The 24,894-nt window shown below is 37.1% G+C and overlaps 1 protein-coding gene, 1 long non-coding RNA gene and 1 pseudogene across 3 annotated transcripts in view; 1 reads left to right on the forward strand and 2 right to left on the reverse strand.

The window, feature by feature from the left end:
* LOC145722718 (uncharacterized) overlaps positions 1 to 24,894 on the reverse strand; it is an 83,358-nt gene that overhangs the window by 1,427 nt on the left and 57,037 nt on the right. The window lies entirely within an intron of this gene.
* Positions 788 to 2,265, forward strand: LOC145722492 (proteolipid protein 2 pseudogene; annotated as a pseudogene).
* Positions 13,482 to 24,894, reverse strand: part of GPBP1 (GC-rich promoter binding protein 1) — a 70,833-nt gene continuing 59,420 nt past the window's right edge. For both annotated transcript variants that reach the window (XM_006740370.3, XM_006740371.3), the window contains 2 exons: positions 18,899 to 19,001; positions 13,482 to 14,439 (listed from right to left, as the gene is read on the reverse strand). In XM_006740370.3, the coding sequence (XP_006740433.1) occupies positions 14,281 to 14,439; positions 18,899 to 19,001 (262 nt within the window). In that variant the 3' untranslated portion in view covers positions 13,482 to 14,280. The remainder of the gene's footprint in view (positions 14,440 to 18,898; positions 19,002 to 24,894) is intronic.

Raw genomic sequence — 24,894 nt, forward strand, 5'->3', positions numbered from 1 at the left:
TGCTATGGTGAGCGCTGTGAATTGTGCAAGACTGTTGAATCTCAGATCTGTACCACTGAAACAAATAATACAATATATGTTAAAAAAAAAAGAAGAAGAAGATAGCAGGAAGGGAAGAAGGAAGGGGGGGAAATCGGAGGGGGAGACGAACCATGAGAGACGATGGACTCTGAAAAACAAACTGAGGGTTCTAGAGGGGAGGGGGGTGGGAGGATGGGTTAGCCTGGTGATGGGTATTAAAGAGGGCATGTTCTGCATGGAGCAGTGGGTGTTATACACAAACAATGAATCATGGAACACTACATCAAAAACTAATGATGTAATCTATTGGTGATTAACATAACAATAAAATTCAAATAAATAAATAAATATATAACTCACCTCTCTCATCAGACAACTAACTGCAACAATGTGAACCACTCGATTTTTCTTGGCCACAGGAGAGCAAGAAGTGATGGGGTATGGTAGATTTGTCAGCTGGATAGCTAGTGAGAAACTATTCAGTAATGAATATTAACATTTCAAACTGTATCAATATGAAATAGGAGGTGTGGATGGAATATATCCAAATAATTTATTTGATTTATGCAAAATAATTTGGAGTGCAAGAAAAGACTTATTAATACATAGAAGTCGTGGCCTAAACTCAAACTGGGCTCAAGATTAAAAAATACTACTACCACTGCTAATAATAATAATACATGCAGTTATTTTTCTAAATTGCTTTGCAATATTATGCCACCTGAGGGCACCAAAGACTTAAAAATATTTTCACCATGTTGTCTGCTGAAATAAAAAGTTCCTCCAATTTTTTCAATGAACATTTATTGAGCATTGTTCATTTTTTTAAGAACAAAGAGACGTAATAAGGACCCGAATACAAATCAAATATGATCAGTAGCCTTGGTGAATGAGTGGGAGTGGCCTTAGAGCTGGCTGCAGAGGAGAATGTCATGTCTCACATTAATTAGTCATTTGGCGTGCTGGGCCCATAATTATTGTCATTTGGTATAAGCATATTCAGTCTATCCTTGACATTGCTTCTCTAACTAGGGCCCAGATTCCTGAGAGTCTCTGAGACTCTTTCAGGGTTGGTTCAGTTCACACTATTTTCATTATAATACCAACATGTTTTTGCTTTTGTCACTTTCATTTTCTCATGCATCTGTAGTGTTTTCCAGAGACTTCATGACGTGATAATGTTACTGCTCTGCTGACTAATGAAACGTATTTGTAGATCTTGGTTTTTAAGAAATTTCTAAGGTAGTGAGGTGATTCGAACTTAGGGTGTGCAGCGTCCCTGAACCCATGTGCAAGCGAGGAGATTCTCTGCGTCCCTAGGGACCCCCGCTCACCCCATGGCGCCTTCCGAGCGCATCTCAGCCCCCACAGCTACCCTCCTGCCACCCCCTCCTCCTGCACCAACTTTTCGTGCACCCGAAAGGGAATTCTCCTGTTTGCTGAGATTACATCTTGGCTGGTGATTCTGATCTGCTCCAGTACCTCCACACCAGGATCTTCCTCCCTGCCAGTGGTTGAGATGATCCTTGCTGCTATCTTTTTTGCCATCTACATGTGTGACCTGCATACCAAGATACAGCTCATCAACTGGCCTTGGAGTGATTTCTTCTGAACCCTCATAGTGGCCATCCTCTACCTGATCACTTCCACTGTTGTCCTTGCTGAGAGAGGAAGCCACTCCAAAATCGCAGGGGTACTGGGCCTCATCACTGCATGCCTCTTTGGCCATGATGCCCATACATCACCTTCCCCTAGAGGCAGTAAAGATATACAGCAGCCCTCAGTGACCCCGCAAACAGCCCAGTGTAGGTGAGCTCCCTTCATTTCTCTCTGTAGCCTGCAAAAAACTCCTCCCCGCCTCTACAACACTCCCAGTCAACTCCCAGCCCCTTATTGAAGTAAAAGTGCCTTTATTGTGAGACTCTGTCTTCCTACCTGCCTCCTGGTGTGGCCATCTTTATGTATGGGTGTGCCTATGTCCCCTTCCCCACCTTCCTTCTGCAGTATCCAAAAGGAGACACCTGTTCTGCCTAGACTATGCCCCCGGTTAAGCCACAAAATTACGGAGGAGGGAGCCTCAGATTTCAGATTCTAGGCCCCAGGTTGTGGTTCTGTGGAGGGATAAATAAACAGATTGTTCGGGCGCCTGGGTGGCTCAGTTGGTTAAGCGATTGCCTTCGGCTCAGGTCATGATCCTGGAGTCCCGGGATCGAGTCCCGCATCGGGCTCCCTGCTCGGCAGGGAGTCTGCTTTGCCCTCTGACCCTATCCCCTCTCATGTGTTCTTTCTCATTCTCTCTCTCTCAAATAAATAAATAAAATCTTTTTAAATAAATAAATAAATAAATAAATAAATAAATAATAAACATTGTTCGAACATATATGATAATGAACAAATTAGTCCTTTGGTCAAAAAAAAAAATTTCTAAGGTAGCTGCTTTAGACTATAAGTTTGTGCATTTTCAGAGATTAACTCTGTTCTCTGTACTCTTACTGGGCTCTTTCTGGCTATCTTCAGTTATACTTGCTATGGTCTCTGCTCAGTATGCACTAAACCACGATTTTGGAGCCCACAAGGTTTTCTTACACCTCTGTGGAAACAACCCTACTAAATATACTCTGATATCTTATTTCACAATATTTTTTAATTCTTGAAAACTTTTTCTAGATTTTTTATATCTAAAATATCATTTTGTAACTTAATATTTCATCCTAAAATTAACTATGTATTTTTCTTATGTTTAAGAAAAGTTGGCTTAATATAGGGAGATTAAAAGACTGGTTTTCACAGTCCACAGCTGCACCATCTACACATAAAGATATTGAAAGTAATGAACTCATGGAAGGAAGGAATCTACTCCAAAGAAACTGCACAAAGCTATAAATAAACAAAAGTATGATGAAAACATCTTCACCTTGGCCTTAAGGATATTTTTAACTTATTGTGCCTTATGCAGAACACTTTCAAATAGTTTTACGGTGCTACTTAAATGGCAGCATCAGTTTGAGACCCAAGTTTAAAGAAAGTTTAAAGAAAAAGGAATGGAATACTGTACTGGGTTGAATTGTGTGCCCAAGAATTCATGATCATCCTGAACCTGAGAATGTCACTTTATGGAAACAGAGTCTTTGCAAATGCAATCAGCTAAAATGGGTCATACCAGATTTGGTCCTAACCCAATGACTAGTGTCCTCAGAAGACAAGAAAGCAAAGACATACAGACACACACAGGGAAAGGAGCCATGTGAAGACTGAGGCAGGAATTAGAGTTTTGTTGCCACAAACCAAGGGATGCTAAGGATTGTTAGAAACCACCCAAATATAGGAAAAATGAAGGAAGGATCCTCTCCTAGAGACTTCAGAGAGGGCATGGCCCTGCCAACACATTGATTTCACACTCCTAGTAGGCTCCAGAACTGTGAGATAACAAAATTTCTGTTGTTTAAAGCATAGTTTGTGGTATTTTGTTAGGCAGCCCTATGAAACTCATACAAATATTTTAAACATAGAAGTCATGAGCTCTTTAAAAGCCAAAACTTGTTTGTACCCGGCTTTCCCAAACCAGAAATATAGAAGCCACTGAAGCATCATACAGATCTTGCATATTGCACTGCCTGGAGAATACCACTGACTGGCTGAGAGGCTAACTTAAAGCCCTGGTACAATGGACATTGCCGAATACCTGAAAATTCAGTATAGAAGTCACAGGAGTGCCATTTTCCAATGATATAGTAATTCATCAAGTTAAAAAAAATTTTTTAAGATTTTATTTATTCATTTGACAGAGGCAGGCAGAGCGAGAGGAAGAAGCAGGCTCCCCGCTGAGCCTGCTCAAGTTAAAGGCTCCCCTCAAGTTAAAAATTAAATTGTAACATGAAGACTGAGTTAATAGCTCATCTTCCAAACTGTACTTGCCTGGGGCGCCTGGGTGGCTCAGTTGGTTAAGCGTCTGCCTTCGGCTCAGGTCATGATCCCAGGGTCTTGGGATCCTGGGATGGAGACCTGAATCAGGCTCCCTGCTCAGTGGGGAGTCTGCTTCTCCCTCTGACCCTCCCCCTGCTCCTGCTCTCTCTTTCTCTCGCTCATAAATAAAATCTTTAAAAAAAAAACAAAACTGTAGTTGCCTTACAAATGGATGAATCTACAGATGTGCTGAACTTACTGTTTTGCTTATATTCATCTGGTAACTAGCACCAATTAATTATCAAAGAATATCTCTTTTATGTGAATACTTGCCAACAAACACAAGTGATGCTGAAGCAGTCAAAGCACTGAATAACTTTTTGAATCACAGAGTTTATACTGCAACAATTGTGTTGAACATTTGCACTGATGGTACAAAAGAAGTGGGTAAACTGCTGGTACTTCACTATGAACCGAGGTGGTGACACCAAACAGTATTAGTAATTATTCTATTTTTTAACTCCCAGGTACCTAACAGCAAGGGGGGTGGGTAGATATAAGATTCACTTAAGAATGTTTTGCTAAAACAGTAAAAGTTATTGATTCTACTAGATTTAACCCTTGAGTACATGTCTTTTTAATAGACATGCAATGTCTGTGATGCAGTGGGGCACATATCTGAGGCTAAATACACCAGGTCATGTTACTCACATTTTGCCATCAGAAAGTATAAGGCAAATAAATTACACAAAACATCTAAGAGCAGCTTACATTATTTATGACTTTGAGATGACTCACAATGAAAAATAATGAAAATTTTAAAAGTATGAGCTAACAAATTTAAGACCATACAATCTAAGTCAAAAGGACCATTACAGTCATCTAGGGCAAGATTTTCCCAAATGCAAGAAGTCCTTCACAGTATCTATGAAAACTGGTCACCAAGCTCTTGTTTGAATACTGCTACTGCTCACTCCCACTTACAAACCATTTTGTAAGAACTCTAGTAAAAGATTTTTCATTCAGTGACTGGACTCTGCATCCTCCAATATCCTTGGATTGGCCCTAGTTTCTTTATTAAGGTAGCCTGATAGAGTAGAAAGCACATTGACTTAGGAAGTTAGAAGACCTCATTCAAGTACCAGTGCACTCACATACTCACAGGAAGACTTTGGGCAGATTACTAACCTTCTTGAGTTTCAGCATGTACAAATGCAGAGTACTCATGCTTTCCACTTCACTCCAGCAAATGGTCTAAGTTCTATAAGAACATGTTTAAAACTTCTTGGTAAACACATGTTTATCCATGAAATACACATTTAGAAAATTATCTTGCTAGAGTTCTTCCCATTGAGATACACAGAAAAAAAATTAAAATAACAAAAGCTAATATTGCTGAGTGGACTGTGTGCCAAACCCCCATAAAGGCTTTACATGTATTTTTTTGAGATCGCTCCAAATACTATCCCATTTTACACTTAAGGAAATTGAAGCACATACAAGTTAGGTAATTCAACCAACATCACACAAAAACTATCCAATTAATCTCTTTTCCTAATACTTTAAATACTTGAAGACAGCTTTCGTACCTGCTCTCTACTTACCTATTTTTGGGCACTCTTGCCAAAAAAAAAAAAAAAAAAAAAAAAAATCTATTGCTCAGAACAGCCTGGCCAGAAAGCTGGCCCAGAATCCTGGAGTCAAAGCAATTGATCAGTGGACCTTCTGAGACCCAAGAATGCCTATGCTAATCAGGTACAGCAAGACAAATACCCCTGAGCAGCCACCCAGCCAGCAATGAGAGACATTCCAGAAGAATCTAACCTCTCTTCATAATTACCTCCAAGTCAGAAAGAACAGCTTGAGGGGTGCCTGGGTGGCTCAGTTGTTAAGCGTCTGCCCTCAGCTCAGGTCATGATCCTGGGGTCCTGGGATCGAGCCCCACATCGGGCTCCCTGCTCCGCGGGAAGCCTGCTTCTCCTTCTCCCACTCCCCCTGCTTGTGTTCCTGCTCTCGCTATCTCTCTCTCTCTGTCAAATAAATAAATAAAATCTTTAACAACAACAAAAAAAAACAGCTTGAAAATTTGTTAGCAACTGCAATTTCAGTAGAACTCTTGTCTAACCAAATCAATACCTAGAACTCAAGGCAAACAACCAATATTACTCTCAAATTTTTTCACTAAAGTCACATCTTAGAAAAGAAATAAATGTGATTTTTATTTTTTAGCAGACAGACGCATTGGAACTGGACCATCCGAAAGACTCATGTTCCCTTCAGAGCAGGGACATTGGTAGGCTCTGCACTCACAAACATGCGGGACAGTGCTAGGCACTGAGAAGGCAGGCGCTCATGGTGTGAATGATTTTGGTGATGCTGCCATTGCTTAAAGCATTTTTAGAATACTTTTGGTTAAGTCCTCCAAAGTCAAGACATATGTTTAATTATCTTTGACAGTAGCTCTTCTTAGTCTTAGAGGTCACTGTTTAACGAGTTGTGGAATTCCTTCTTCCTCTCAATTGTGAAATAAACCATAATAAAGTGCATAAACCATGAAGAGTTTGAATATATTTTAAACGTAAATTCAGTATATTTTAGAAGTACCTATTCAAAGAAAAGTTTTTGAAAAATAAATTTTTTTTCAGGTATTCTGAAATGTGCCTAGCTATCTACAAAAAGAATCCAAGACTTACCTTCCCTAGACTTAGTTATATGGATACACATATATAGGTTAAATAATCATGTTTCTTGAAGCAGGGCCACATCTTTTTATCTTCGGGTTTCCTCATTCACTAACACTACATTATGTTTATGGTAATTGCCCAAAATCATTCAATTATTTGATTTTTAGTAAACTTTCAGATTTACTTTGGACACAGAAGAGAGAAAAGGCTTACTTATTGAGAAAAAGTATCTTCTAAGAATTATCTTAGAACCTCATTTTTCTTAAGTCATTATAGAAGGTATTACTGATGGACTGCCTTGGGGAATTTCTCTAATGCAGGCCAGATCCTTGTTCAACTTTCCCCTAACATGCCAGGAATAGTTTGCCTCTTTCATTCCTAACACACACTCCTCTACCCAGACAATTCTTCACCTAAAGTCACACCTGGAATGAGGCATTCACAAGTTAACCCTTCCACCTGTCCCTGCAGGGGTTTTTTGGTTTTGTTTTTTGTTCTGTTTTTTGTTTTTTTTGTAATCTCTATACCCAGTGTGGAGCTCGAACTCATGACCCCAAGATCAAGAGTTGCATGCTCCTCCAACTGAGCCAGCCAGATGCCCCCTGTCCCTGCAGTTTTAAGCAATCACGTTAACGGATTTTTAAAGCTAAACAGAAGGAACACTGAGTCTGGCGGTCCAATTTTAACGTCTTTGATAGTTCCCCACTGCTTGCAGAGTAAAATCAAAGTTTGGTCAACATGGTAAACAAGGTTCTTTGTGATCTGGTCGCTGCAGCCTCACCTCCATCTCCTGCTCCTGTACTTATACTGAACTCCGTAAGGTTTCCTGAACCTCTTTGGCTGTAGCATGCCCTTGCACATGCCAATTCCTTTGCCTAAAATTTCCTTCTGCCCTCTGTGCTTTAGTAAATTGTTATTCATTAAAACCAAGCTATGATATCCTCTGGAAAGCCTTCCCTGAACCCTCTGACCCTGCCCTATGCTAACCCTATACACTACACATACTTGAAAACTCATTTGCAATGTTTTTCCTACCAGGCTGTGATCAATTTCAGCACAGGGGTTATCTTTATTCTTTGTACTTTCAGCAGAGAGCCTGGCCTAGCAGGCCCTCATTTTAGTCAATTTATGATTTAACTTGAGAATTTGCAGATTCAAGAAATATTCACTATTAGTCATTGATCATATTTAAAATGTCAACTAGTGTAGGCTTCATATGTACACTTACTCTCCATCTTTAATCAGATGCCTTCTTACCCAGGTTGGCTAAAGCAGGCCATTTGAACTTCAGATCCAGTTAGCAGCTGTTTAGCCCTCATTAATTATGGTTGCGTTCTCAGTCCTTAAACTGCAGCAACTTGTTCCTTATTCTATGGATTTGCAGCCCATGTGGCACCTCTGGTGTGGCTTAACTGCATTATCACCTTGCAGCCTCACTAGCTGAGGAAGGGGTTTCTGAGATCTAGTTCCTGGGTTCAGATTCAATACACTGATTCTACCTCTTTCCCCTATTAGACGTGCGACCTTTCCCTCACCTCCACTCCAGAAAGAATTTCAGCACTGCCCTCTTCTCTGTGCCTAGTTGTTAGCCTGAAGCACGCACTACTGAGAGACTTAACTTCACCACTTGTCGCTTTCAGTCACCTGAGCTATCATCTGGGTATTGTCTCACTGGCACCCGCCAGACTTCAAATCCAAGGACCAAAACTCGGACAGGAACCTGATGCCTTGGAATTAGCAACTTGCAATACCAAACCTTGGACCCGCACTTATTTCAAAGCTCTTGTTCCATTTTATGTCCTATTGCTGGTGAAGAGATGCTTCTCGTTCTCACTCAATTCATGTTCAGAGCAGAGATGACATACTCTTTACCAAATACTTCTCCATCACTTCAGAGAAAAGCTCTACTTTTGACCACAGTCTCATTCTTTAGAATAAATGGTCCCTATTCTTGCTGGCATAAGCCAAATGAGAAAAAGTCAAAACTTCTAACTTTATAAAAATGCAAAGTAGAGAACGCTGGCAGAGTAACAAGTCAGGAAAGAAATTACTTTTAGAGGAGAAAGGGAAACCAGGGCTGCCCTTTCAAAAGCATCCCCATGATTTACTAAGGTTTTCCCATTTCTCACTAAAATACTATTGTATTGCACCGATAAATGTGCACTTCTTTCAGTGTGATTCAGGATGCAATATATTTGATCCTGTGTGGACACAATACTACAACCATGTTTACCAAAAGGGGCAAAATTAATCTTTTTCTTTTTTTTTTAAGATTTTATGTATTTATTTGACAGAGAGATAGAGCAGGAACACAAGCAGGGGGAGTGGGAGAGGGAGAAGAAGCAGGCTTCCTGGTGGGAGAAGCAGGCTTCCTGGTGAGCAGGGAGCCCGATGTGGGACTCGATCCCAGGACCCTGGGATCATGACCTTAGCCGAAGGCACTCAACGACTGAGCCACCCAGGCGCCCGGGGCAAAATTAATCTTTTAAAAGCTAGGCAATTTCTAAGACTCAAAGATCATCCTGGTAATGGTGTAAAGATTAAATACCACAGCTCTTTCACTTTAAAGTTTACAAAGAAAGAATTGGTCCTTAATATTTAGAATCGTTATCAGCAAACTACCGCCCCCAGCTGGCCAGTTTTATTGCAGAAGACATAATCCATCCATTTATGTATTGTCTATGGCAGGTTTCATGCTACAATGACAGAGTGGTTGCATGAGATTATATGGTCTAAAATATTATCTACCCTTTACAGATACCCTTTACTAAAATATTTAGTATCTACCCCTTACCCTTGCCAACACCCAACTCAGAAAAAATCTCCCAAAATGAAACTCCACACATCTTAATAGGTGCCATGAAACCTCTATGCCTCTATTTGGGCATGAGACATGGTCTCTATTCTCCTTACTTCTCAACACATAGGTTTTATCTATTCTGCAAAATGACTAACTCTGCAACTCATTTCACCAAAATAGTAAAAATTGCTTAACAGTGTCAGGACATTGCATCCAGATTTAAGGGGAACAAACTCCAAATAAATTTTTTTTCCCCCTCTGGGGATTAAGGAGTGCATTTGTTGTGAGGAGCACTGAGTAATGTACAGAATTGTTGAATCACTATTATTGTACAACTTAAACTAATGTAACACTGTATGTTAACTATGTTCTAATTAAAAATTTTCACCTAACCAAATGAACTTCTTATAAAGCAACTACATCTACTTATTAACAGTATTCAGACTAACTGAAGGGAAATTTCACTGAGTTAAAGTTTGCTCTTTTCTCAGTCGTTAAAGAAAACCATGTTAAAATGGAATTAAGGCTATGACAACAAAGGTATATTCCCTACTGAAAAAAGCACTCATATCTAAATAAAAATGCCATTACAGGATCATAAACTTCTTATGCTAAAGCTGACACCTATAATCTTCAAATCATCAATGTCACCTAGACTCACTGAGCTTGTTCTCATGATAGTGCCCATTTAAGGGTAAGAAGCCAAAGAAAGGTTATTTCCCTCTCATCACAATTCACCAGCCCATTTTCTGGTCATCTTTAGCAGCCCAGAAAAATGAAAAAAAAAAAAAAAATGAAAGAAATGGAGTCAAACTCCAGCTTAGAACTGTTAAATAGCATGAAATGATGTAACTGTTGGAGGCAACTCTAAAGACTTGAAAGCACTGAAGGCCATCTTTGTAATTAGTTCACAAGGACATGATTTACCATTAAAGTGCAATGATTACATTTCAGAAAACTCATAAACCTCACTTTAAAGATTAAATCAGATTATCAAGCTTAGTTCATAGCTCAACATAATACCAAAAAAATGAAGCAGATTCAAACAGCTCAGTCTTAATTCATTGAGAACTGAGATGCTTCTCATCATATACAACCATTTGGAGTAAGATCCACCTGTTTAATCTAACATGTAATTTTAAAACCACCACTACATGCCCCTTGAAGCTTTCTATTGAGTAACATGGTGTTAAGCAGTGAAAAAACAGCTAAAATTTATGCAGCAGCTGCTACTATGTGCCCAAGATTTACACCAGGTGCTCTTAATGATTTTCATCCTCAAAGTAACTCTTTGGGATATGAACATCTAGAAGCATTAAGTATCTGGATTAAGGTCACAGCTCGTAAGAGGCAAAGCCAGTTCTCAAATCACCATTTTTTGTGTTTTTTGAAGCTTTCCAGTGACACCAATGTGCAGACAAGTTTGGGAACCACTACTCTATGGGTTCTTAAGCACACCAAGAGTTAGGACACTGTTGCACTGAACATGAAGCAGAAGTGTTCTTCCAGAACATCTTGTGATTTAACATACTATAAACTTCCATCATTGTGCCAGATTTTCTACAAAACAAATACTACATAAGGGTAGGTGGAGTGAACTTAACAGGATAAATTAATCAAGTGATTAACTGCACAATTTGTCTCTTAACAAGAAAAAACTACAAAACCTTTTAAAGTAGGTAATTACTGAATTACACATTTCCAAACTCTTATCTACAAACTTTTCGGGTCCATGTGTCCCAAAGTGCCCATGTTCTGTAATCTCTTTTGTTGGAGCACCAAACCTTTTAAGTTCTAGCATTCAGCTCTTAGCAAGGAAATAACATTAAGTAGCAAAATAGAATAACCGAAGCTTCTCTGCAGTACTTTGGCAGGCTCGGGGATTTTTCTATTTCTGCCCCGCCCCCACCATGGCCAGGTGGTCATTATAACCTCCAGAAATGTAACTGGTCAAAAGTCATAATATCCAGCTCTCAATTAGTGATATCCTATTACTTAAAAGCCCTAGCAATGTATCCCTAAGTTTATCGTGTAACTTGAAAAACTTCAAAAGGGTGTGCCTTTTCTAAATCCAGGTACTTAGATTCAAATAAAAGCACTTAATAAAACATCTTTTATAAAGTTATGAGTAGATTATGTAGTATCCAAGTAGAATGTGATGTCAAGTTAGAGTTTTTTTGAGTCAAAAACAAGTCATTTATGAAATATTCCTAAGTTTAAAGTATGTTCATATAACCATATTCTAACAGTACATAATAAACACTAGCAAAAGGAATTTAAAGTATTTGTTTATAGGAACCAGGCCCTTTAAGACACTAATTTTTAATAGTTAATATAAATCTGATTGATTCAATCTGATTATTTTTAGGTTAACACTTCTACATTTATTTCAACTTTAATAGAAATAGATTTATGGAAATATAAATAATTCTAATCCTTAATATAAAGCAAATAAGATACAATTTTTGAAATACTATTTTAAACCCATTACCATAAGATTTTTGCTCATTAATTACATTTCATACCAAAAGGGGGGGGAAGTGCTGAGAGAAGGGAGGTAGTAATAAGAGAAGAATTACAAAGGAGGGGACACCAAAGAACTTCTGGGGGTGACAGGTATTGTTCATTACCTTGATTGCAGTGATGGTTTCACAAGTCGAAGCTTATCAAATTATATACTTTAAGTGTGTAGTTTACGTCAATTTATACTTTAATAAAGTCAATTGTAAAAAATAATCTGCTGCCGAGAAACTGAGTATGAAGCAGCCCAAAGTACTTTTTTTTTTTTCCAGACCTTCATGGCCTATTCTGAGTTCAACAATTCCACACTAGATGTGCAATTTAACTAGTTTCTGTACTTATGAGCTCCCTTTCAAACAATATGGTCCACTCTTTACCAGCTACCCATTATTCAGAGAGCAAGTTAAAATTATGCTAAGCTTTATTTCTATTGAAATACTTTGTATGGATCCACCCACTCAGTAACCAAACTTGTTGCTATCATTTAATAAGAATAACACCACTGTACCTTACCATGCTTACTAAACACATTCGATTATCAATGCCATGAATGCACAATAAACATTACTTAACTGTTGATGAGAATTAAGGCCAAAAAAAAAATTATCTGAATATAAAGCAGAAGATGCCAGAAAATTTTTAAGAAATCTCTTCTGAAAGCTATTCAGTGGAAACAGTTAAGGTAGATTTTTAATGTAAACCACATTTCTCAGGTCCCTTCTAGCTTATGGTTAGCAAATACATTTCCCATCTGATAGATTTCATTAATCTGTTAAACAAACAGTGCAATCTAAGAGTCCCCCAAACATTCATTATGTGATACTGACAAAGCTTTGTCAAAGCATAGATGTAATAGTACATTTAACGCTAGGTGACTGGACTGCATTGTGGTATATTATATAGTAAGAATCTATTTAAAAAGGTAACTTTAAGACCTATTTAATACTTTGTTACCACTCTAACTCATCCTCTGAGTTTTGTGGGGATGAAATTGTGCTTTTGTTTTAATTTCCCCATCACCACCAGTCTCAGTGTGAACAAAAAATCTGGCTTCTCTTGAAAGCTGGGGAGTTTGGGCAGGATCTTGAGGTAGAAACAGCAAAAACACTGCGGCCTTCTGAGAAAATACAATTTAAAACAAGAAAAAACTCTGATGATTAGCTTAATCTAATGGAAAACCTACATTCTTGCTCTGAGATTACACCCTTTACAATCAGCATATATTTAAACATGGATGCAAATGGAATGAGGAAAACTATAAGCAAACACAAATAAACAAAACCAGAAAAATCGAAATACAAATATACAGAGCCAAATTACTCTTCCAGTCAGCAATGAAACAGTAATGATTCTAAAATATGCAAGTGAAAAATAAAGTGACTATTTAACAACATTCATTTAATAAACTTGTTAAGCATTTGATAATAAAAAGGATTTTTTTGTAACTTTTTTTGTAAACTAAGAAAGTAATCAGTATAACTTTGTTTTAATAAGTAAATAAAGCATATTGTGTTTAGAAACCAAAACCTTGAACACTAGAGAGAACAACAATATTCTGAAAATCCAGTTTATTTTCCATGTGTGGACAGATCCAGTCAGTGTGATCAGTTTTTCTGCATGTGTAATAATTTATCAAAATAAGTTTTCCCACAAGACTCTTCCATCAACTCTGAAAGTCCTGGTCTGACAACATATCCAAATAAAGTTCTTGAAAATCACCTCTTAAAATTTGGAAGAAAGTGTGTCAAGTCTTTCCTTTAACGTTTACCGAACTACAAATGGCTAAAGAGCAATTTATGTTTTAAAAGGTGACTAGTACAACACTTGAGTTCAGGAAATTAATGTTTTAGTGCACTCTGCTCCAGTTTTAGCCAACATGCTACATTGTCCTTTTGGGGGCGGGGAGCACAAAGTGGACTTGAAGATTTCCATTGTACGAAAAAGATAGGACTCTGCAAGCAAAACAGTGTAAGCTGCCTTTTTTCTTAAGACCTGTTCGATATTTTAAGACAGAAGCTTTGCAAAACATTACACAATTTTTTTATTATTAAATGAGAAAATCTCATTTGTTACATCGTCACATTGCTAGTCAGAGAAATGCTGCAGTGATGAAGAAAGTCAATGTTGGATCAACCAAAGTCCTCATTTCTACAACATTCATTTACAAAGAAATAATGTTCAACACAGCCCAACACAACATTCTTGGTTTTCTTCATAGTGAAGTCCCTCAAAAAAATCATCTTCTAATGGGGTATTTTACTACATAAATTATAGTTCTTCATTTTTACAATTCACCCCAAACTGTATGAGAGATGTATCACACTAAAATTTCTAAAGCTGTTAGGAAATCCTTCACACATCGTCATCATCTGATGTGTCACTGCTACTTGTCTCTGTGTCATCATTCTCAATAGTGGGTTTGAAAGTGCTGTTTTTCCAGGGTCCAAACTTGAAGTCACAGATGAGGCCATTTTTCAAAATACCATTTTTCCTCAGACCATTCTTCTGTAACTAAAATATCAAAAATAAATATATTTAATACATAATCTATCCTCCAGGGGTTACTTATAATTTAAGAATACTGTAATAATTCAATGTTACCATGAATACATTAATAAAATTGTATTCTACCCTGTATCATTTCTGGAAAACTAGTTAAATACAGTTAATTGATCCAACTGTTCTAACGAAGTATTTCCAAGGAATAAATCCTTACCTTTTAGAGAACCACAATTAACATCCACCAAACCAAAAAGTAAGTAAAATTAGTGTTTATTATTAGCATAGTGGAAAGAGCACAAATTGTCAATCCAGACAGGGTAGGTGTGGACATAACCCTATTCCTTGTTAAGGTACCAAATAACCCTTTCCAAATTTTCATTTCCTTAAGTGAAAGTTGTACTAAATACCTTCAGATGTAACCAGAATAAAATCAGCAGCCATTAAGCTTTAGCTGTTATTTTTATTATTCTGACCAAACTGGACTTTATTAACACACCCCAGAAACTGCTTTATTCACACTTTGCAGAATAAGTAGAATACAAACTATTCCAGTAGGTAAGTATTCAAATAAGGTGCACAAAATAACAAAATCAAATAAAGCCCTTTGCTTAGCCAGAGAGATTCTAATACTGAAAAAAGAAAAAAAAAAAAAAAAAGTCTTCCATTTCTGAAAATGAGAAATCAGAACTAAAGGGGTTAGATGGTAATAAGTAAGAACTGGGCCCAAAGATCACAAATTGGGGGGGGGGGGGGGAAGGGGTGGTTAATCCAAATTAGAAAGAATTTAAAGACAAAAAATTAAATTACATTAATAATGGCAACACTATACTCTCAAATAACTCTGGTCTTCTAAATTTCTTTCATGAAAAATCAGCCTCTGGTAATTTACACCAAAATCTCTAAATATAACCTTCTATAAGGCCAAATCCACCTCTATATTATTATTTGGGCCTGTCTAGAAGTTTCACATTCTAGAGGGTTTTTTTTCTTTTTTTTTAATCATTAAATCTTGAGTATTAGGTTAGGATCCAAATGAAAAGAGCCACTTACATCACTGCTAATTTTGTTATAGACTCTGACAAACAAGAAATAACAAGTCTAGAGTCTTAGCCCTCAATTGTCCTTTTGCCCTATTTAATTCTCTATTTTCCATAGCATATTTCCTTTCTACCTAAATTATACAATTTAAGCTACCTCCCCTTCACTTTGAACAAATGACCTCATACCACCTTTACGGAGAAAAACCAAAGCCCATGTATGTATCCCCTGGTGTTCTCAGCCACTGTGATGATTACAAATACACCTTGACCCTTTCTTAAAGGTACACCTTTACCATCCCCCAAAGTTCTATCCTTGCTTTTCACATACTTATCATCAGTGCTGCCTCATCTTTCCACAGTCTGAAATCAGCTGGAGAACTTTGATTTTTAAAAAAAAGGGGGGAGAAAATCTTTTAAAAAAAGAAAAAACCCAAATCTTTTTGCTATTTTCTCTATAAATGTCTGCACTGTTCCCACAAACATCTAACTTAGCATGTTCTTTTTAAAGGCCTCCTAAAAAACCAGCTCCTCCTTTGCTCCTGTTTATAATGATACAATTATCAGCTCAAAGGTTAACAAACTGGTAAATCCATACAATGGACTACTACTCACCAAACACGGGTGAGTTTCAAAAGCATAAAAGCAGCCAAATCTAAAACTATACAGTACTTGGTTCAATTACTGAAACATTCCAGAGGCAAATTATGGTGACAGAACATAAGTCAATGTCTGCCAGAGACTGCAGCTGGGAGTAAAGAATTGAATGCCAAGGGGAATGATGGTTATACATCTGTCACCTGTCAAAACTCATCCCACTCTGCACTTGAAAGTCAACGTTTTTATGTAAAATACAGTATAAAAAAAAAAGACAAAAAAATCTCTTAAAACTCTTACCCATCATTAGCTTCACAACCATGTTATGAAAAATAACATGGTTCACTAAGAACTTCTGAATAAAAAATTTAAATTGGGAAGGAAGAAATATGAAATTGGAAAAGAAGTAAAATTATCTGTTCACAGACAACATGACCTTATATGTAGAACACCCTAAAGATTCCACACAAGAACTGAGAATATAGCAAAGCTGCACACTGAAGATCAACACACACAAGTCAGTTGTGCTTCTGTAACAATAATCCGAAAAGGAAGTAAGAAAATTCTATTTACCATAGTATTAAAAAGAATAAACACTTAGAAATAAATAAGGAATAAACAACCAAAAGGGGCCAAAAATTTCTGCAATGCAACTCTAAGTCACTGCTGAAAAAATTTTAAAAGCACCAATATATGTAAAGACAGTCCATATTCCTGGATTAAAAGCCTTATTATTAATGTGAATATTACATCCAAAGCAATCTACAGATGAAATGCAATCCCTATCAAAATCCCAAAGGTTATTTTCTGCATAAGTAGAAAAACCCATCCTAAAATTCATATGGAATCTCAAAGGATTCCAAATAGCCAAAATAATCTTTAAAAACAACAACTAAGTCGGAAGTTTCATGCTTCCTGGTCTCTAAACATTTCAGAGTTGAAGTCATCAAGACAATGTGGTACTGGCAAAAAATCAAACAGAAAAGACCAGTGGAATAGAAAGCCCAGAACTAAACCCTTGCATATACAGTTGATCCCTGAACAATACAAGGGTTAGGGGCACCAACCCGCCCCCTCCACCCTGTGCAGTCGAAATCCATGCATTACTTTTGACTTCCCCAAAACTTAATTACTAACAGTCTACTGTTGACTAGGAAGCCTTACAGATAACAGAAAGGCAATTAATATACATTTTGTATGTTATATATATTATATACAGTATTCTTACAATGCAGGTAAAAAAATGAAAATGTTAAAGAGAATGATGAGAAAATACAGGTACAGTACTACAATCCTAAGAGAAAATACAGGTACAGTACTGTAAAAAATCTGCATCTAAGTAGACTCATGCAGTTGAGATCTGTGTTCTTCAAGGAGCAATTGCATACTCAAATGATTTTTGACAAAGTTTTGACAGATATATCCAAAAGAATGAAGGCATGTCCTTACAATACAAACAAAAACTAACTCAAATGGGGGCGCCTGGGTGGCTCAGTTGGTTAAACGACTGCCTTCGGCTCAGGTCATGATCCTGGAGTCCCGGGATTGAGTCCCGCATCGGGCTCCCTGCTCAGCAGGGAGTCTGCTTCTCCCTCTGACCCTACCTCCTCTCATGCTCTCTGTCTCTCATTCTCTCTCAAATAAATAAATAAAATCTTTAAAAAAAAAAAAAACCTAACTCAAATGGATCAAAGACTTAAACATAAGAACCAAAACTATGGAACACTGAGAAGAAAACACAGGGGAAAAGCTTCATGACATTCAGTTTGGCAACATTTCTGGAGTATGACAGTAATAGTAGGGGAACCTAACTAAAAAAATAGGTAAACAGGACCTCATCAAAAATTTAAAACTTTCATGTATCAAAGAATATAATCAAAAGAGTAAAAAGGCTATCTATGGAATGTGAGCAAGTATTTGTAAATCATATAGGAGTTAAAATCCACAATACATAAAGAAGTACAACAACCTGATTAAAAATGGGCAAAGTACTTGAATAAACGTTTCTCCAAAGAGGATACACAAACGGCCATGCTCAACATCACTAACCAATACTAGGTGCAAATTAAAACCACAGTGAGATACCCACTTGGCAACCATTAAGATAGCTACTATCGAAAAATTAATTAATTCTTGAGCACCACTGGTGAGAATTAAGATGGTACAGCTACTGTGGAAAAATGGTATGGTGGTTCCTCAAAAAGTTTAACACAGATAACCGTATGATCCATCAATTCCAATTCTACAAACATTTCCTAATACTCTTTCAAAAAAGAAACTATGGAGACAAAAAACAAGATGTTTCAGAACTTGAAATATTTTTATGCAAGGAAAAGGATAAAAGGTGAAACTATATGGGAAGCTACTGATGCTTTTTACTTCTTATCCCCGTACTATTAAAAAAAAAAACAAACAGTCGGGGCGCCTGGGTGGCTCAGTGGTTAAGCGTCTGCCTTCAGCTCAGGTCATGATCCCAGAGTCCTGGGATCGAGCCCCGCATCAGGCTCCCTGCTCCGCAGGAAGCTTTCTTCTCCCTCTCCCACTCCCCCTGCTTGTGTTCCCTCTCTTGCTGTGTCTCTGTCAAATAAAATCTTAAAAAAAAAAAAAAAAAGTCTGGAACATGACAAATCATAGACATATTATTTATACTAATTCCTAAGCACTGCAGACCAGTTTAAAACAAAGGCAATTCTGACATATACTGTGATGTCTAATAAATTCCTAAAGAGAAAGGTATAAAACCTCCCTTCCCTTAAAAAATCCTTAGTGTAATATGTTGTTCTGATTAAGGAAAGGCAATTTAAGGTGAACCCGTATGATCCAGGTCTTCTCACCTGTTCACTAATAACTTGGAATTCTCTCATTTCATCCTCAGTTAAGGGAGCACATGTTTCATCATTCTCACTGTCTTCTTGCCAGCCCATCTCCTTTAACAATCTGAAAAGAAGGTAGGTAATAGGAAATAGGTAAATTCAGAGCTTCACCCAAGTAGGATAATACCATTTACACTGTGTGCAAGAAAACATCATCCAGATCCATTATACAAAGTCCTCAAGACAAAAGAACTTGTTGGGGCGCCTGGGTGGCTCAGTCGTTAAGCGTCTGCCTTCAGCTCAGGTCATGGTCCCAGGGTCCCCGCATGTGCTCCCTGCTAGGCAGGAAGCCTGCTTCTCCCTCTCCCATTCCCCTGCTTGTGTTCCCTCTCTCACGGTCTCTCTCTCTGTCAAATAAATAAATAAAATCTTAAAAAAAAAAAAGAACTTGTTTACTCTGTGCTTCCAATCTTTCTGAAAATGAAAAGGTAGTTAGATAAGATTAAGAATGAACTGTGCAATTGCTTTAACTTTGTTGTCAGAGGTTCTCCAGGCTGGAAATTTGCATAAGGGTCTCTAGCTCAGAAACTAGAAAAAAAAAAATTGTTAAAAACTTAAACTAAAAGTAAAAGCAATAATCCTCCTGGTTTTAATATCATCACAATCTATCATATTCTTAGCTACTCATTAGGTTTTTTACTTTGAAAAGGCTGAGCTATCTTATCCTCTACCTTGCATTTTATAGTGTATTTACCTGATATCACCTCTAAGGTGTATGCCAGTCATCAACCTCAACACATATTTCAATGTGAAAGGAGCATTGTTGTTCTACAGTAACAGAAAGACCACTTTTTTAAAAGCTCTTAACTAGGATCTAAGTAAGTAAAATAAATACAGTTATTCTGTTTTCCTTCCATCCTAGGCAAAGAGAGCTTTAAAAAAAAAAAAAAAAAAATCACATGCACTCCATTTTCAGGGAACCAATGATTTCTCTCCAGTCAGGCAAATATGAAAATCATAGTCATAGCTGATACATTTGACTCAACTATTTCAAAGTTTGTTTCTTATATGGCCACATATATTGTATTGGTCTGTACTGGTTTTTTTAATAATTATCTCTCTTAAGTATGTTACTTTATTTATACCTACTCATCTTTCAACTTGAGCCTGCCACAAAGATCTTGTACCTTTTCAAATAATCTCACAGAATATCAGTGCTCAGAGAATCTGAATAAAATTTAACACAACACCCATATTTTACATGTAAAGAATCAAGATGATGTAAGTAAAATAACCTGCCTATTGATGGCAAAGAAGCAAAGAGAATTCTGGTTTTCTCCTTCCAAGTTAGTTTATATTGCACCAAACCCTCTAGATCAAAATGTCATAATCGTTGTCAATTACTATTTCTCTCATTCCTTTTAATCATTTAACACTTCTTTTCCAACACACCGTCTTCACTCTTTTAACCTAGACAGCTTCCTATGGAATGGCATTTTCATTCCCAATGCCACCTAGTTCATAGTCTAGAGATCTAGACTGGTAAAACAATCTATTTTTGCTAGATCATTTGTTTCACAATTAAAAACTGAATGTTAACTAAACAATAATGCAAATGAAACAAATTATTTCAAATTGTATATAAGACAAGCATTCCTAAATGTCCAATCTCATACCTTTCCCTTTCCTTCCAGTAGGTGTAACGGTTAACTGTTTCTGGAATAGCTTTCAAAACAAATACTTTGCCCCACAGTTAGTAATATACTGTGACAGTGATCTGTACCTTTGTTTTTTCATTAGCGTTTCTCCTCATTCTCTCAAACTATTACCAAGTCACCCATACACCTAACACTTTCATGATACCCTCTGCTAAGTGTTTCCAATTGCTTCCCACTTCCCAAAGAACAAACTCCTTAACTTTAACACCATTACCACAAATTCAAATTTCTTACATTAGAAAAAGCATAAGTTTAGAAGCAGAGGACTTCCTACTCTATCACACACAGGTATATAAGCCAAAGGCAAATTCCTTCACTTCCCTGAACTATTTCTTCAAATGAAGAAGCTTGAATAGATCTCGAAGGCCCTGCCTCTTCAATGTCATCTCTAATTCCATTAAGGACTACACACTCCCTCCCTCAAGACACCTCACTCACTGCCCCTAAAACAAACTAGGTTATGTATTGAACCCTAAATATCCCTTTCACACCCCCTTCTTGTCCTATTAATGTCTCACCTTTAAAGATTTAATTTAGCTCTGAATTACTCCTTCTGATTGGTACTCAAGCCATGAGATCTATCCCAAACTCCCTTGAATTTCTCTGGCACTCATTTGATGCTTTCAACAACTACCCTCCCACCCCCACCCACCTGCTTAATGTTCAGGCTACCCTCACTATCCTGATGATATACTGAAACTTGACAACAAAACTAAGAATTTTTGTGTTTTTAATATTTTATATGTTTCATTATTTTTCATTTGAAGTTTTAGTTTACACATGTGAACTAAGAATTGTCATCCTTAAGAACTATATCACTGGCACCTGATTTGTTAAATTCAACCTATGCAAGTACTTAATACGCACATAACTTAAGAATCACAAAGTTTACAGGAAACCTGAAGCCAGGGAAAAGAAATATCACTCCATTTTCAGAGAAATAAAACCTAAAATCTAAAAGAAGGCATTAACTTTGTTACCTCAAAAAAAAAGTAATAATATGTATCTGTAGAACACTTAGAAACATACAGTATACAAAGCACAAAGAAAACTCAAGCTAAGAAATTTAAATTAAAATGGTTCCCAAGTAGTAACACATTTACTTCCTCTTTTTATTGATTTGGGATCCTTTTTAGCATGTGCAACATTTCCACAAAATAATATAAAGTCTTTAAAACAGAACAAAACAAAGACATAAAATGAAATATTCATTCAGGTAGTCATCACTGATAATCTCTTTATGCAGCATGGGTTCCCCACCAACCATCCTAGAGTTTATTCCAATTTTGGATCTCCTCTTCTTGCTCTATTTGGCTTAGTTCCTAAATCCTATTCTCTCAATTTTCTGTTACTGGTCAGCAGAGGACCAAACTCTGTCAAGGTATGGAACTTGTCAAGTCTCTCTTCTCTGCATCTTCATGAACCAAAGAAGAAACCACCAAAATGCTTTCTACACTATGTCTGCAGATGAAGAAATAATAACATTAAATCATTCATTATAGGTATTGGGGTTATAAGAGTATTTTCTAAGTAACTGTGGCTCAACCTTCTTTTGCCACAAAATACTGAAGGCAAATACAAAAACAAAAAGGTACTCAAGTTTTGACTTGACTATTTAGTAAAGTTTCAACTTTTACTACAGCCTTAACAGTTTCTACAAGTAATTATTTTCATTCTTTTATTGCCTATGCTGTATTTCCCTAAAAAAGATTTTTAGAATTCATCTTTTACTATCATTAGAACATATGGTTTGTACACTTTCTCTGCACAAGACTTATTCTCTTCTATCAACTGCCTGACTAGAAATATTTAAATGACTACTGGTGAGAATGGGAACCGGAAAAACATCTTTGGGTACTAACATGGCAGAATCTGATTAATTATGTGTGCCATTTGACCAATCAACTTCATTCCCAGTAGTCTGTTTTATACACACACAAATGTTTAAGGATATAATAAAGGATATTCACATGAGCACTTTTTTTTTTTAAGATTTTATTTATTTATTTTGAGAGAAAAAGAGTGCAAGCAGGGGGAGGGGCAGAGGGAGAGAATGAATCTCGAGCAAACTCCATGCTGACCACAGAATGCGACAAGAGGCTTGATCTCACGAACCTGAGATCATGACCTGAGCCAAAATCAAGAGTCAGACACTGAACTAACTGAGGTATCCAGATGCCTCACACGAGCACTACTTGTAAAAAAGAAACACAGGGAAGGATCCCTGATCAGTAGGTAAATAGTTTCATGAATTATATCCATACTACAGAATAGTGGCTTCAAAGGAGGTATACAATGTTTCTACTAGAATGGGAAAAAATACTGAAATGTCTACTTACACCTATCTTTTCAAAAAGGAGTTTCTGCACGTATGACATTGCAACCATTACTTGGCCTACGATCAGAGTCACAAGTCATAAACTGTATCATGAGGTAAAGGGAATCCTACCCTTTGGGTGGGAATAAAAAGTGTGGTTACTGATCCATTCATACTAAATGCATAGTAACAAAATACAGTTTTGCCCAAACAAGTAAATTTAAAGATACTACCTAGTTAAGTTAGCTTAAAATTAATCTAGTTAAATTAACTCTCATCAAATGGGCATTCACATTTATCATCCACCCAATAAATTATTTGTAAAAGGAAGTCCAAGTTGGTACAGGAGGATTACAAAATTAAAACAAATGCCTATATTCTCATATACAATAGTTATAGCCACATCTAAAAAGAGCAAGACATGGTCTGGTAAAGGGGAACAAAAACCATCATGGAGATAAAGAATAATGTATGAATTGGGCCAGAAAAACAAAGACATAAAGGGGTCTTTAATATAAATTTTTAAAAGTTATTCCACAGTAGGTATAAGCCTATGTCCCCACTGTCCTAGAATTAAATGAAGTTCTAAGAGAAATGGCATGAAACTAAACAGAAAGTCAAGTCAACCACCTAGGCTGTTAAGTATCACTCCACACTGAGCCTGGTCCTAAAGGATGTTTAAAAAAAAAACAAAACATTTTTTTTAAAGATTTTATTTATTTATCAGAGAGAGAGAGCACAAACAGGGGGAGCAGCAGGCAGAGGGAAAAGCAGGCTCCCCCCTGAGCAAGGAGCCCTGACATGGGACTCGATCCCAGAACCCTGGGATCATGACCCGAGGCGAAGGTGGACGCTAAAGAGGACTGAACAACCCAGGCATCTCAGGATGTAAAAATTTTTTTTTTTTTTTAAGATTTTATTTATTTGCGAGAGAGACAATGAGAGACAGAGAGCATGAGAGGGAGGAGGGTCAGAGGGAGAAGCAGACTCCCTGCTGAGCAGGGAGACCGATGTGGGACTCGATCCCGGGACTCCAGGATCATGACCCGAGCCGAAGGCAGTCGCTTAACCAACTGAGCCACCCAGGTGCCCCAGGATGTAAAAATTTTTAATGGAAAAAAAATTCAATCTACACAAAGCAATTACAGGGTAATATATGACCATATAACTGTACATATTAGCATTTTATTGCTTTAGTAGTTACACTGAAAAACTGTATAAATATGTATGGAACAAAGCCTATACAAATGAAAACTGTAAGGGCATCTGGGTGGCTCAGTCGGTTAAGCATCCACCTTCAGCTCAGGTCAGGATCTTAGGATCCTGGGATCCAGTCCCCACAAAGTGCTCCCTGCTTAAAGGGGAGTCTGCTTCTCTCTCTCCCTCTGCCCCTCTTCCAGCTCATGCTCTCTCTCTCCCTCTCAAGTAAATAAGGTCTTCAATAGAAAAAAATGAAAATTAATACTAGTATATATGGTAGAGAGGGTAAGTTTTGGTGCCATAATTTCTCCCTTCATGGTGTTTGAGTTAGATCAGCTGAAGTATATCTCTATACCACAATTTAAGCTTTAATAAAAGTCTGCTAAATTAAAACAACAACAAAAAAATCAAAAGGAATTAAGCAGAAGTCCTTAAGTCCTTCATTTACTAATGCTGAACCCTGTGGTTTATTTTAAGACCACATGAAGGGTTAAGAAATTTCTACAATACCTGCTCTTACCTCTACAATCCTAGAAGAAGAAAACATAAAAGTTCACTCTAGACTTCAATACTCTTCAATTCTTAAACTTGAGTTCCCTATTTAAAAACTGTTTAAAGACTGTAATAATGGAAGCACAAAGTGCTCTTGAAAAGTTTGCAATAAAAAATAAATCACATATTGAGACAACTGGATATCCACATGGAAAAGGATTAATTTGGACCCTTATACCTCACACCATGAACGAAACATGCAAAAAGGAATAAAGGGGAAAAAATCTGAT

Source organism: Leptonychotes weddellii, chromosome 7 (assembly GCF_054177405.1).
Source record: "Leptonychotes weddellii isolate Sample4059 chromosome 7, ASM5417740v2, whole genome shotgun sequence".
Taxonomy (NCBI): Eukaryota; Metazoa; Chordata; class Mammalia; order Carnivora; family Phocidae; genus Leptonychotes; species Leptonychotes weddellii.